Here is a 12100-nt window from a genome sequence, read left to right as displayed (position 1 = left end):
CCGATGCACCAATTTATGCCCCCAAAAAGGACTTGGGCAGACCTAGGGTTGGGGCCAGTAGTGGTGCTAATCTCCAAGGACAGTGCAGTCTAAACAGCCCCTACCATGTGACATCGAGGGGAGTGAATGGGGATAGGGATGGCATGGAGGGGCTGCTATTCTCAAAAATCTTTCCCGTCCCCTCCCGGTTTATCTCAGTTTACCACCAGGGGGCACAGTGTGGAAGTAACGACCCTGGACTCCTGGGGTTGGGAGTAGGGTAAGAGCAAGGAGCTTCTGGATTGGTCTTGACAGCCACGTGGCCCTGTTGCCATTAGCTGTAGGGGCCCTGAGGCCCAAGCCCGACGCTACTCTGGCTTTATTCAGGGACACCCCCGAAACACTCAAACCCCTTACCAACAGGGTGTGTTGTCTGACTATCCAGAGCCCAACCTGAGTGAAAAACTGCCCCAGTAGGAAGCTGGATCTCTTGTCAGCTAGGGGCTGAATCTGGTCCTACTGGGAGTGGGATGGATACCCCCTGCCCTGGGAGGGGACAGGGCAGCATCCAGCTGTCCAGTTGTCCAGGTGCTGACGCGAGGTGCACCCCAGAGCCGCTCGGGTTTCCCCCCACGGGCCTAGCCCAGCGGCTGAGCCAGCATCCCAGGCATCCGCAGGCTAAATAAAGAGCTTGCTTGGGTCAGAGGGAGGGGGATGGGGTCCCGGGGGGCTTGGGGCAACCACGCCAAACAAGGCAAGGAGGGGAGCGATGTATAAAACCGGGCCCAGGGCTGAGCACCTGCCTGCACCCCTACTGTGCCATCCGGAAGGGCTCTGTGCTGCCTGCAATCCAGCCAGGCGACTCAAGTGCCTAGGTCAACCCCTCCACGGTAAGTCCTATCCTCAGAGAAGCCGCAGACACTCTCATTCCTCCACCCCCCTGAATGTTCTGACCATGGAGGGAAAGGGCTAAAGGTGGGACCCTCTGTCTCAACCTGGACCCCCATATTTGTTGCCCACTCTCCAGATGTCTAAAGCAGCTCCTGCCAAAAAGCCAGTGGCTGCGGCCCCACCTCCTGGATGTACCCTGGACATCAATGACCCGCAGGTCCAGAGTGCGGCCATTCGCATCCAGGCCTCTTACCGAGGCCACAGGTAAGAGGGAACCCTGGAGCTCTGTGGAGGAAGGGAGCTGCAGAGAGCGCATTCTTGAATGGGGTTTGGGGAAGGGCTGAGCGGCTTCAGCAGCCTCTAGAATGACTGGTTTTAGGCGAGGGTCTTTACTGAGATGTGGAGGAGTGGCCGGCAGGAATGCATCATCCTATCAGGGCAGCAGTTCAGGAGCAGTCCTCTTCCCTACCAAGCCACACGTTTCGGGGTCTGGCGGGCCCAGGGGGCAGGCAGGAGATGGTGTACTCTCGGAAAGGGCTGCCGCCGGGCCTGTCTTGGGAGCTCTGGACCCTGACTCCGCCTGGGGGTAGGTCCCGGAAGGAGCTGCGCGAGAAGGGGCCGCCGCGGGTACTGGAGCCGCTGAAGGACGTGGTGCTGATCGAGGGCAGCGCGGCCAAGCTCACTTGCCGCATTTCGGCTTTCCCGGACCCATTCATCCGCTGGAGTAAGGACGGCAAGGAGCTATGTGACGGGCCCAAGTACCGCTACGTCTTCGAGGACCCTGACGTGGTGGCACTGGTGGTGCGCGACGGCGAGCTGGCAGACCTAGGCCAGTACAGCATCAACGTTACCAACCCCTTCGGCCAGTGCTCCGACTCGGCGCGCATCCTCGTGGAAGGTACGCGCGCCCCGGGCGCAGCGCCAGGGCGCAGACCAGCACCACTCAGTCAGAGCCCGCAGCCCGGTCCAGCTGCGCGTTTACCTCTGGGCCTAGCTATAGGGTCCCCACCAGCCCAACGCCGGGCACAGCCTGGGCGCATCGCCGCCGCCAGCCAAGTGCGTCCTTACCTACCTCGGGATCCAGCCCCACCCGGGCTATGCAGTCCTCTGTGGGCTTCCATCACGCGGCTCCAGGTCCCCAACGTCACACAGCAAGCCAGAGGCAGAGCCAGGGTTGGACACGGGTCTTCTGGCTCCCAACTCTGGGCAATTTCCACTACCAGGAGCGGTCTCAGAGGCACCGTGAGATGTGTGAACATTCAGGTGTTTTCGCCCCCCTTATCTCTTGATACTCTATTCGACCCCGAGAAGGAGGAGAGGTAGGGATAAGTCCCTTTAACAGCCAAGGAGATGAAACCAGAGAGGCTAATGATTTGCTCAACGTCACGCTGCGAGTTTAAATGCATCTGTATTTAGTGCCAGGTATTAGCTGGGGAAGTGATGCCCTGCCTCATCTCCAGGTCCTTCACGGGGTTTCGCTCCCCTTTCCTTCCGCTAGTCCCGGCGAAGATTCAAAAGGGACCCGACAACACTAAGGCGCGCAAAGGCGCCACCGTGACGCTGACTGCGGAGATCCTGGGAGAGCCTGCGCCCGACGTGGGCTGGACCAAGGACGGGGAGGACATTGAGGAGGATGACAGGCGAGGGCTGGGACCTGCGGCACGGGCAGGGCCTGGGGCTGGAACTTGGGTGGGACTGAGCCGAGAAATCTGACGGGAGTGACGGGGGCGGGGACTGGGCGGCGAGGAACAGAGTTGGCTAAGGAGCCCGGCCTAGTGCGCCCTTGTACTGACCGCGGCTCCGCCCTCCTTCCCGCCGCCCCTCCGCAGGGTGTTCTTCGAGATCGGCAGCACCACCACGACGCTGACCATTCGCCGGGCCACACCCCAGGACAGCGGCAAGTACGAGGTGTACGTGGAGAACAGCCTGGGCATGGACCAGAGCTTCGCTCGCGTGGACGTAGCCTGAACGACACCCCCGGACCTTCCGCCCTGGCGCCGAGCCTGGGGCTGGTGGGATCCACAGCCTTCCTCCAGCTTGCTTAATAAAGCTGCTCTCTGACTCTCCGCGTCTGTTCTGCTCTTCCACGTCGCCATTCCCTCTCCCCTGCACCCGCGCCCACACGTATTCCAGACCCCCACGCCAAGGTCACAGCCTGTTGGAGTCGCAGGGAAGTCTGGAGAGCGCCTAGCGCGGTGCTGCATTTCAGACAGTCAGCCTGATACAGTTGCCCTCACCGTCCAAGGCGCCCTCACTTCCCAGCGGGACCGGGGGCTGGGCCCGGGACCCCGCCTTCTCCTCTTTTGTGCGCCTCCAGCCCCAGCCCCTCGTGGCTGTTTGCCCCCGGCCCCGCCCCTTCCAGGGCTGGCCACACCCCCCTGCTGTCCTTAGTCCCGTTTTCCTCTGGGACCCAGTTTCTCACTTCGGTTGCTGTCCCGGGGCCCATTCCCCGACAGCTCTGCTCCCAGTCTTTAAGTTCCAGGCTGTGCTTCTCAGGCCCCACCCTTCTTCTCATTTAACCCCGCCCCTCGATACCTTGGCCACGCCCCCGGACTGCAGCACCGCTCTCCTCTCCCATTAAGTTTGAAAGCGGTGAAAGGTTCAGACTACAATTCCCGGCAGAACCTGCGAATGAGTTCTCGCGACTTGCGAGAAGACACGTGCGCGGAAGAAGCTTGCAGTAGCGAGCGGCAGAGCTGGAGTAAAGGGAGCTAGAGCTGGTGGAGGGGTGACGGAAGGGGTAAGGGGCAGGGGACAGCCTCTAGACAGAGGGCAGGCTCCGAGGTCCTGGCTGGCCGTGGGTGCGCCCGCGCCTGTGTTGGTCCCACAATCCCTGGCCATGAGAGGCCAGGGTTTATTGGACAGAGTCAGTTGTGGGGTTCAGAGGGTCAGCAATCAAGCAGTCCTCCGAATCCGGAGATTTAGACCCAGCCAGTCATCCGTATTAGGACTGGAGGGGGGTCAATAGGTTCAGTGTTTGAGATGCCAAGGAAACCTGTCTTTTGATTTGGGGTTCAATATATAGAGGTTAGTTTTAGGATTCATGTTCAGCATATAGAGGATTTTTGCTGGGATTGGGGGTTCGTCAAATTCAGATCAGTGTTAGTTCAGTACTTGGGGGTTACGTTCAGGTTTAAGTTAAATATCTGAGGCTCACTCGGGGTTTGCTGTTCAATATACAGGGTTCACTGTTGGCATTCAGGGCTTAATATCTAGAATGAAGACACAACACTTTGGGCATCAGTGAGTTTGAGGCTTCAGTATTTTGAGGTTTGGGTCTGAGAAGGGGGTCTCTGCCAGGTTTCTGAATTTGCAGAATTTGTTCATGGCCAGAGGGAAGTCTTTTAGAGATCAAATTGTGGGGCGTGAATTTCAGAATTTGGGAGGAATCACTGTGAGGTTTGAAGGCCGACTGGAATCTGGGTTGGGATTTGAGATGTGTGGGATTTGTGAGGTTCTGTCCAGGCAGGGACTATATTGAGCTTTGGGTTTACATCTTGGGGGAGGGCTAAGTGCTGCTATTTGGGGTTTGGGGTTTGGTTGGGGTGTGAGATCTGAGCCTGATTTCTCCGCTGGGATTTGAGATGTGTGGGATTTGTGAGGTGTTGGGTCCAGGCAGAGACTATATTGAGCTTTGGGTTTACATCTTGGGAGAGGGCTAAGTGTTGCTATTTGGGTTTTGGGGCTTGGTTGGGGTATGAGATCTGAGCTTGATTTCTCTGTTGGAATTTGAAGTTTAGGTAGCAGTCACCATCATGCTCAAAGCGGTGATCCTGATTGGAGGCCCTCAAAAGGGTGAGGTGCCAGGGGAATGGGGGGAGGAGGTTGGGCTGGTGTGGTGGGCGGAATGGGGGCAGAGGAAGGCAGGAAGCCGAAACGTTCTCTCTCCTCTCCCAGGAACTCGCTTCAGACCTTTGTCTTTTGAGGTGCCCAAACCACTGTTTCCTGTGGCAGGGGTCCCTATGATCCAACACCATATTGAAGCCTGTGCCCAGGTAACCTCAGGGGCTCCCCTCTCTCCCCTCACTTCCTGCTCATCTTCATGCTGTTTCCCCCTTTCCCAACCGTAATCTCTTCCCACCAGGCATAACTCCAAGGACCATCATTCACAGATGACAATGTGAATGGCGCCCCCTCAAGTTATGCTGTGCAGCTGCCCTGCTGTCTTCCCCTAATCTAGTTTCTCATCTGGCCTCTTCCTGCTCAGATTTCACTCCTATTTTTAAAGTATAGAATGTGAGATCAGGCAAGGATCTTGGAGACAATGTAAAGTCGTAGCATGGAGACTCTTAATGATAACCAGGCATAAATTCATATCCTTGATCACCGTGATGCTCATTTCTTTATTGCTTTTTGTATTGAGACAGGCAAGGTTTTGGTTTGAATTCAGTCTCTGCCTGCTGTGAGGCCTGCAACAAATAACACACCCTCTCTGACACTCAGTTTCCTTATGTGTAAAATGGGGGAGATTAGACCTACTTTGTTGGGTGGTGAAGCTTAGAAATGACATTTGTAAAATGTACAACACAGACCCTTGATACATGGTACCCTTACCTCATGCTGATCTCAAGCTTAGGCTGACGGATAATAAAAATGAGGGTGGGAGGCGGGGAATGGATTAATGCAGCTTGGTAGGCAAAGTCTTTCTTAGAGTGAGTCCCAGTTCTGGTTGGTGGGGGTAATAATAATTGATTGAAAGATCAGGCCTGGCATGGTAGCTCATGTCTGTAATCCCAGCACTTTTTGAGGCCAAGTTGGGAGGATCGCTTGAGGCCAGGAGTTCTAGCCTAGCCTTGGCAACATCAAGAGACCCCTTCTCTACAAAAAGTTTAAAAATTAGCTAGATGTGGTGGCCTGGCTGTAGTCCTAGCTGCTCTAGAGGCTGAGGCAGGTGGTGACATGGCTGTAGTCCTCGAAACTTGAGAGGCTGAGGTGGGAGGATTGCTTGAGCCCAGGAGGTGGAGGCTGTAATGAGCCAAAATCATGCCACTGCACTCCAGCCTGGGCAACAGAGTGAGACCTTTTTTCATAAAAACAAAACAAAAAAAGATCAGGCCTCCGACTTCCTCCAACTTCCTCACTGTCCACAGGAGAAAATAGCCCAGAGTGGTCAGTGCCCTGGGACCCCACAGCTGAGGCTAAAACTGGTTTCTGGACTTTGGGCCAGCACTAAGGATTTCCCCAACATCACCTCCTGTTAGACATTCTTCCTCCCAGCCTTTCCCTTTTCCTCAGGTCCCTGGGATGCAGGAGATTCTGCTCGTTGGCTTCTACCAACCTGATGAGCCCCTCACCCAGTTCCTAGAAGCTGCCCAGCAGGAGTTTAACCTTCCAGTCAGGTGTTTGTGCACCCACTCGTATATGGGGGTGGGGAGGATGCCCTAGGCCTCTTGAGTTCTTGGGAGTGGGTTGAGTCAGCATTTGCCAGAGTTCATCCTCACCTAGTAGAAGGATTCTTATTTGGACATCACTGAATCCCTGAATATATAGAGTTTCTCTGTGGGCCTTGGGCAGGAGTACTCCTGGGAGCAGGCGGTGGGGGTCAGGTGCCCTGGCTCATGGTATCTGTTTCCTAAGATCCACTGAGCTGGCTCTTGGGTCCCTGGGGACAGGTATCTGCAGGAATTTGCCCCCCTAGGCACAGGGGGTGGTCTCTACCATTTTCGAGACCAGATCCTGGCTGGGAGCCCCGAGGCATTCTTCGTGCTTAATGCTGATGTCTGCTCCGACTTCCCCTTGAGTGCTATGTTGGAAGCCCACCGATGCCAGCGTCACCCTTTCTTACTCCTTGGCACTACGGTGAGGGGGTCAGGAGGACTGGAGGGTGTAAAGGAAGTGATCCCAAGAGCTTCCTGGAATTCAGGGTGTTGGGGAGGCAGGGGCGCCCTGGCAGTTGGTGTGGGAGCTGGTGTCAGGAGGGAGATGCGCTGCTCTGGCAGGCATGGAAGTGTTAGTGGAGACCCCGAGCCCTCTGGCTGTTTAGAAGTAGGGAGGGGGAGGGCAGCTGTCAGTTTCCACCCTTGCTGAAGGCCTGTCGGTGGCAGAGCTGCATGCCAGGTGCTGTAGGGGAGGGAAAGAAAGGAAAAACAGACGTGGCTGCCCTGGAGCAGGCAGGTCACTGTCTCGGGTGTGTCTGTCTTTCAGGCTAACAGGACGCAGTCCCTCAACTACGGCTGCATCGTTGAGAATCCACAGACACATGAGGTGAGAGCAGAGAGGGGGCTGGGTGGGTGCCTACTCTGTGTCATCATCCCCTCTACCTCAGGCCTCTAGAGAATACTGGCACAGTATAGGGTGGGCCCTAGTCTTGTCAGACAGGTAAGATGCTCCCGATTAATCATCTTACATCCCTTTAAGAGAGATTGACCAGGGGGAGGGGGAATGGTTAATTTTCCTGCAGGTGGTGCTGTAGTAAATGTATGCACAGTGCATGATGGGAAGACCAAGGGGGGCCCAGCCCAGCCTTGCCAGGGTGGGAGTAGGGAGGGCTTCCTGGAGGAAGCAAGGTCTGAGCGGAGTCCTATTTGTCTACATGACAGAGACAGGAAGGTACTACAGGCGGAGGGAATGGCAGCTGTAAAGGCCTGGAGGTAGGAAATAACATACCGGAGGCAGCAACATGATAGGCAAGGCAGCAGGGCTCTGTCCTGGTTTGTGAAACTCCCTTCTCCTACGCCTCTTGACTTTCACATAACCCTCCCTCCTTTATTTGTTTATTTTTTGAGACAGGGTCTCACTTTGTCTTCCGGGCTGGAGTGCACGATCTTGGTGCGATCTTGGCTCAGTCTTGGCTCACTGCATCCTCGACCTCCCAAGTTTAAGCCATTCTCCCACTTCAGCCCCTCAAGTAGCTGGGACTATAGGCGTGAGCCACCATGCCCAGCAAATTTTTTTTTTTTTTTTTTTTGAGATAGGGTCTCACTCTGTTGCCCAGCTGGAGTGCAGTGGTGTAATCTCGGCTCACTGCAGCCTCTGCCTCCTGGGTTCAAGCCATTCTCCTGCCTCAGCCTCCTGAGTAGCTGGGATTCAGGCATGTGCCACCATGCCAGGCTAATTTTTGTATTTTTAGTAGAGTCAGGGTTTCGTCACATTGCCCAGACTGGTCTTGAACTCCTGAGCTCAAGTGATCCACCCACTTCAGCCTCCCAAAGTGCTAGGATTATAGGCATGAGCCACCACCATACCTCGCCTCACATACCCCTTTTATTTGTTCGTGCTTTAATATAAAACATACATATAAACACTCACACACACATGCATGTACACACATACACATAGATAGTTTTGTGCTAAGCACCAGGTAGGTGTGAGAGAAACAGAGCCAAATGGGTGCAGTCCCTGCCTCATGGGCACCGTTAGTCTAATAGGAGTGACAGAATCAAAAGCCAACTTTTGCAAATGATACAATGCCAAGGGTGAGGCGTGGCCAGAGTTCAGGAGTGCCCAGGCATGAATAGCTAACTCTGGGGCCAGCAAGAGAGGACGCACAGAGGGAGTGACAGTGTCAACTGGGTTTGGAAAGGTGGGCTTTCCAGATGAAGAGATGAGAAAGGCCATTCCAGGCACAGGCATGCAGTCGGGTGGAAACGCATCTGAGAGGTAGGCGGTGGGGAGGATCAGGCAGGGAAAGCCATGGACTTTGGACTTATCTGAAGGTGAATCAGGTGAAGGGCAGTCATCTCGGGGTTTAAAGCCAGGCGGCAGTAGGATGCGGACGCGCACTGCATTTTAGCCAGGCCACCCTGGCAGCAGGGAGAAGAGGCAGGAAGGGCCTGGAAATCAGAGGGTCTTAGGGGACTGTGGCAGTAGTCCCTTCTTCTACTGAACCCAGCCTGCTCTGTTCACAGGTATTGCACTATGTGGAGAAACCCAGCACATTTATCAGTGACATCATCAACTGCGGCATCTACCTCTTTTCTCCTGAAGCCCTGAAGCCTCTTCGGGATGTCTTCCAGCGTAATCAGCAGGATGGGCAATTGTGAGGCAGGCCCCATAGCCCTGTGACCCCAAGTACCCCCAGTCACGGACCCCAACACATACCAGTCTCTGCAGGCTCCATCTCAACTTGCTCACCTTCCTCCTCCCCTTTCCCTTCTCCACTTGCCATCTCCAGCAGAGCCTCCTGAGTCCCTCCCCTTCTAACCTCATTCTGTCCCTCTTCCTTATCCATCCCAGTTCCTCCTCTGTCACTGCCTGCCCACTCCCCTTCTGGTCCATTTCTGCCAAGCCCTGAGTGTCCCAGAGACGTCTTTCAGAACAGACGGCAACACACAGTTGGGCGCACACACGCTCGGGTGCAGACGTGTGCACGTGCACACACAGACAGACATGCACACTCTCAGGCTGCGGCTCCCCTTGGAACATAGCACCTAGAGCCCTGCTCGCCAGTCCCAGGGTCTTCCCTCCTAGGGCTAGAAGCTGTTCGCTTCTAGGGATCCTTGCCTTACCCCGACATCGCCCCATGTAAGGCCTCCTCCGCTCATAGCCATTTCTCACTCCCACCCGTGTCTCTGCTTCCCTCTCCATCTCTCCTGGCCTCTCTGTCTCTGTCTCTGCTGAGCTGGCATCTCTACCATCTCTCTCTCCCTCTCTTTCTGTGACTGTCTCTGCCCTCACCAGCTGCCTTGCTCTGGGGTGAGTCTGTCTGTGTTTCATTCCATCCAATGAGTGGGAGGGTAACTTGGAGGGGGTAAAGGGCTGAATGGGGATGAGAATGTGCAAATGGGGGGAACTCCTTCTGGAAATGGGGCAGGGATGGGAAGCAGGCCTCTGCCTGGGGCTCCCTTGTGATAGCACCCACCCGAGCTGGGGCTGGGTAGGAGAGTTTCCTGGGATGTGAGCAGCCCTTTGGAGAGGACCGGACCAGACCTGGAGAGAGGGGCTTAGAGAGGTGGTGGGAATCCCTCCCACTCCTGTCCCTGGGAGACTGTGTTAGCCCCACAGCCGGGGCTCAGCTGGGGCACTGATGTCAGCATTCTTCCTCTCTGCCAGGGAGGACTCACCAGGCTTGTGGCCAGGGGCAGGTACCATCCGCCTAGAGCAGGATGTGTTTTCAGCCCTGGCAGGGCAGGGCCAGATATACGTGCATCTCACTGATGGTATCTGGAGCCAGATCAAGTCCGCAGGGTATGGAAGGCTGGGTCCCCTGGGGATTGAAACTTTGGGGTGGTGGGCACAGGCCCTGCTGACCCCTGAGCCCCTGCCCCCGTTGTGGCCCCCAGTTCAGCCCTCTACGCCTCCCGCCTCTACCTGAGCCGATACCAGGATACTCACCCAGAACGGCTGGCCAAGCACACCCCAGGGGGCCCACGGATCCGAGGTACCCAACCTGCCCCAATTCCTAACCTTTGGCTTCCACCCCAGCCCCTCTGCCCTCTGAACCAGGTTTCTTGACCTCGAGTCCAGAGTTGAAGCCTCAATCCCTGCCCCTCCCTGATCCAAATTCGGTTTGGGATATTTGCCCCCAGGGCCTCTCTTCTGCTTCTAGGGAATGTGTACATCCACCCGACCGCCAAGGTGGCCCCCTCGGCTGTGGTGAGTGCTGGGCACAGCCCCAGGGAGGGAAGGGTGGTGGTCGGATGGATGGAGGGTGCCCACACTGTCTGAGTTCTGGGTGCTGGTTTCTTCACTTTGTCATAGCCTGTTGTGTGGCCTCGAGCAGGTCGATTCTGCCTTATCTGTTCTAGAAGGGAGTTGGATTTGGGGATCCTCCAAGTCCCTCCAGGGCTTATGGTGTGTGCTTCTCTCCACAGCTGGGCCCCAACGTCTCCATCGGGAAGGGGGTGACCGTGGGTGAGGGTGTGCGCCTCCGGGAGAGCATTGTCCTCCATGGAGCCACATTGCAGGTAGGCACCAGCATACACAGCCTCATGTGACACCCCAAGAGCCTGCGGAGAGGGCCCGGGTATCCCCCCAAGAACAGAGAAGGGTGAACGCCATGGGCTCTGCATCTGGCCCCACCTCACACCTTCCGGTTCCTGCTGCCTCCTACCCCTTCCCCTTACTTTTCACCGTCCTCTTTGGCAGGAGCACACGTGTGTTCTGCATAGCATCGTGGGCTGGGGGAGCACCGTGGGACGCTGGGCCCGCGTGGAGGGTACCCCCAATGACCCCAACCCCAATGATCCCCGAGCCCGCATGGACAGTGAGAGCCTCTTCAAGGATGGGAAGTTGCTGCCTGCCATCACCATCCTGGGTATGGCTTCCAGGGCCAGGGCTGGGGGAACCCCACAGCGGACGGCCAGTGACTCTGGGGAGCATTCACTCCTCTGTGTGCATGCGTGTTTCTTCTTTGAGCAAACAGTTACCGGGGCCTGCTGTGTGCCAGGCCCTGTGTGAGTCACCAGGGGCATGAGGCCAGGGGCACAGATGGGCAGGAGGGGTCCCTCTCTGCTGGCAGTGGCCCCCAGCTCCCCGCTCCTATCTCCCCTCCCATGACCTCCCCTGATGCCCTCATCCACGCTGCAGGCTGCCGAGTCCGGATCCCTGCCGAGGTGCTCATCCTGAACTCGATTGTTCTGCCACACAAGGAGCTGAGCCGAAGCTTCACCAACCAGATCATCCTCTGAGTGGGGCTGCCAGAAGGCCTCCAGCTCCTACCCACTCCCCTTGAGGCTGCCTGCTGCTTGGCCAGCCTCTGTCTAGAAAGGACCAGAGAAAGCCAGGCAGGATCGTCACACGCTGGGGAGCAATGTGGGTGGCCTGGGGACTCCTGGGCTTTCTCCCTCCCGACTCCCTAATAAACCCCATGAACCTTGGAGCCAGCACGGACTCTACTTATGTCTGGGCTGGGGGTGGGGGCGGAAGCGGGGCAGCTGAGTCAGGCCCCCCCACATTAGCATTTAAATTGGAGTCGTTGCTGCGGGCTCATGAATAATGAATCTGGAGCCCTGGTAAATCTCCCCCTCCCACTGCCTCAGCCTCGTGCGCTGCTCGGGAGGAAGGCCCTCAAGGCTCCCCAGCCTGCCTGGCCCCCGCCTTCGCCCCTGCCTTCCTGCCTCCCTGTTCCTCCCCACGGAGCCTGGCTCAGGCCCCCATGTGCAAGGATTCCGAAGGGAAGGGTGAAGGATTTCGGTTGGGCAGCGGGCACAGGAACCGGGGCCACAGGCCCAGAGGCTGATCCCCACAACCCGCTCTGCTCAGTTCCCGCCGAGCCCAGCCCTGGCCGGTTTTCCGCTTTGCCAGCTCCATCTGCTCCCAGCTTGGCTTTTGGCAGGGTGGGGGTTTCGCC

At 56.9% G+C, this 12100-nt stretch overlaps 2 protein-coding genes across 12 annotated transcripts; both read left to right on the top strand.

The window, feature by feature from the left end:
* The first annotated feature begins 897 nt into the window (after positions 1–897).
* SPEGNB (SPEG neighbor) lies at positions 898–3469 on the top strand. Its single transcript, XM_033230115.1, has 4 exons — positions 898–1134; positions 1461–1768; positions 2369–2510; positions 2700–3469. The coding sequence occupies exons 1-4, from the start codon at positions 1007–1009 to the stop codon at positions 2836–2838; spliced, it is 717 nt and encodes a 238-aa protein (XP_033086006.1). The 5' UTR covers positions 898–1006; the 3' UTR covers positions 2839–3469.
* Positions 3470–3475: 6 nt separating this feature from the next.
* Positions 3476–11633, top strand: GMPPA (GDP-mannose pyrophosphorylase A). 11 transcript variants are annotated; one of them, XM_033230103.1, is made up of 14 exons: positions 3476–3590; positions 4606–4665; positions 4768–4865; positions 6106–6209; positions 6483–6669; positions 7015–7074; positions 8718–8848; positions 9490–9504; positions 9862–9996; positions 10092–10189; positions 10358–10404; positions 10623–10715; positions 10897–11065; positions 11338–11633. In XM_033230103.1, exons 2-14 carry the CDS (start codon positions 4626–4628, stop codon positions 11436–11438), a joined length of 1278 nt encoding a protein of 425 aa, XP_033085994.1. In that variant the 5' UTR covers positions 3476–3590; positions 4606–4625; the 3' UTR covers positions 11439–11633. The 11 variants fall into 11 exon arrangements, with proteins under 11 accessions (XP_033085994.1, XP_033086001.1, XP_033085999.1 ...); XM_033230108.1 differs by having other exon boundaries at positions 3514–3590; positions 4611–4665; XM_033230104.1 differs by having other exon boundaries at positions 3518–3610.
* The last annotated feature ends 467 nt before the right edge of the window (positions 11634–12100 follow it).

This window comes from Trachypithecus francoisi, unplaced genomic scaffold (assembly GCF_009764315.1).
Source record: "Trachypithecus francoisi isolate TF-2019V2 unplaced genomic scaffold, Tfra_2.0 Lachesis_group13, whole genome shotgun sequence".
NCBI classification, from domain to species: Eukaryota; Metazoa; Chordata; class Mammalia; order Primates; family Cercopithecidae; genus Trachypithecus; species Trachypithecus francoisi.
The sequence above is the reverse complement of the archived record's forward strand: the minus strand, read 5'-3'. Positions and strand labels throughout refer to the sequence as shown.

Coding starts and splice junctions, on each gene's coding strand:
- SPEGNB (XM_033230115.1), top strand. CDS start 1,007: ATGTCTAAAGCAGCTCCTGCCAAAAAGCCAGTGGCTGCGGCCCCACCT. Junction 1,135..1,460: donor GCCTCTTACCGAGGCCACAG/GTAAGAGGGAAC, acceptor GCCTGGGGGTAG/GTCCCGGAAGGAGCTGCGCG. Junction 2,511..2,699: donor GACATTGAGGAGGATGACAG/GCGAGGGCTGGG, acceptor GCCCCTCCGCAG/GGTGTTCTTCGAGATCGGCA.
- GMPPA (XM_033230103.1), top strand. CDS start 4,626: ATGCTCAAAGCGGTGATCCTGATTGGAGGCCCTCAAAAGG. Junction 10,405..10,622: donor AGGTGGCCCCCTCGGCTGTG/GTGAGTGCTGGG, acceptor TTCTCTCCACAG/CTGGGCCCCAACGTCTCCAT. Junction 10,716..10,896: donor TCCATGGAGCCACATTGCAG/GTAGGCACCAGC, acceptor CCTCTTTGGCAG/GAGCACACGTGTGTTCTGCA.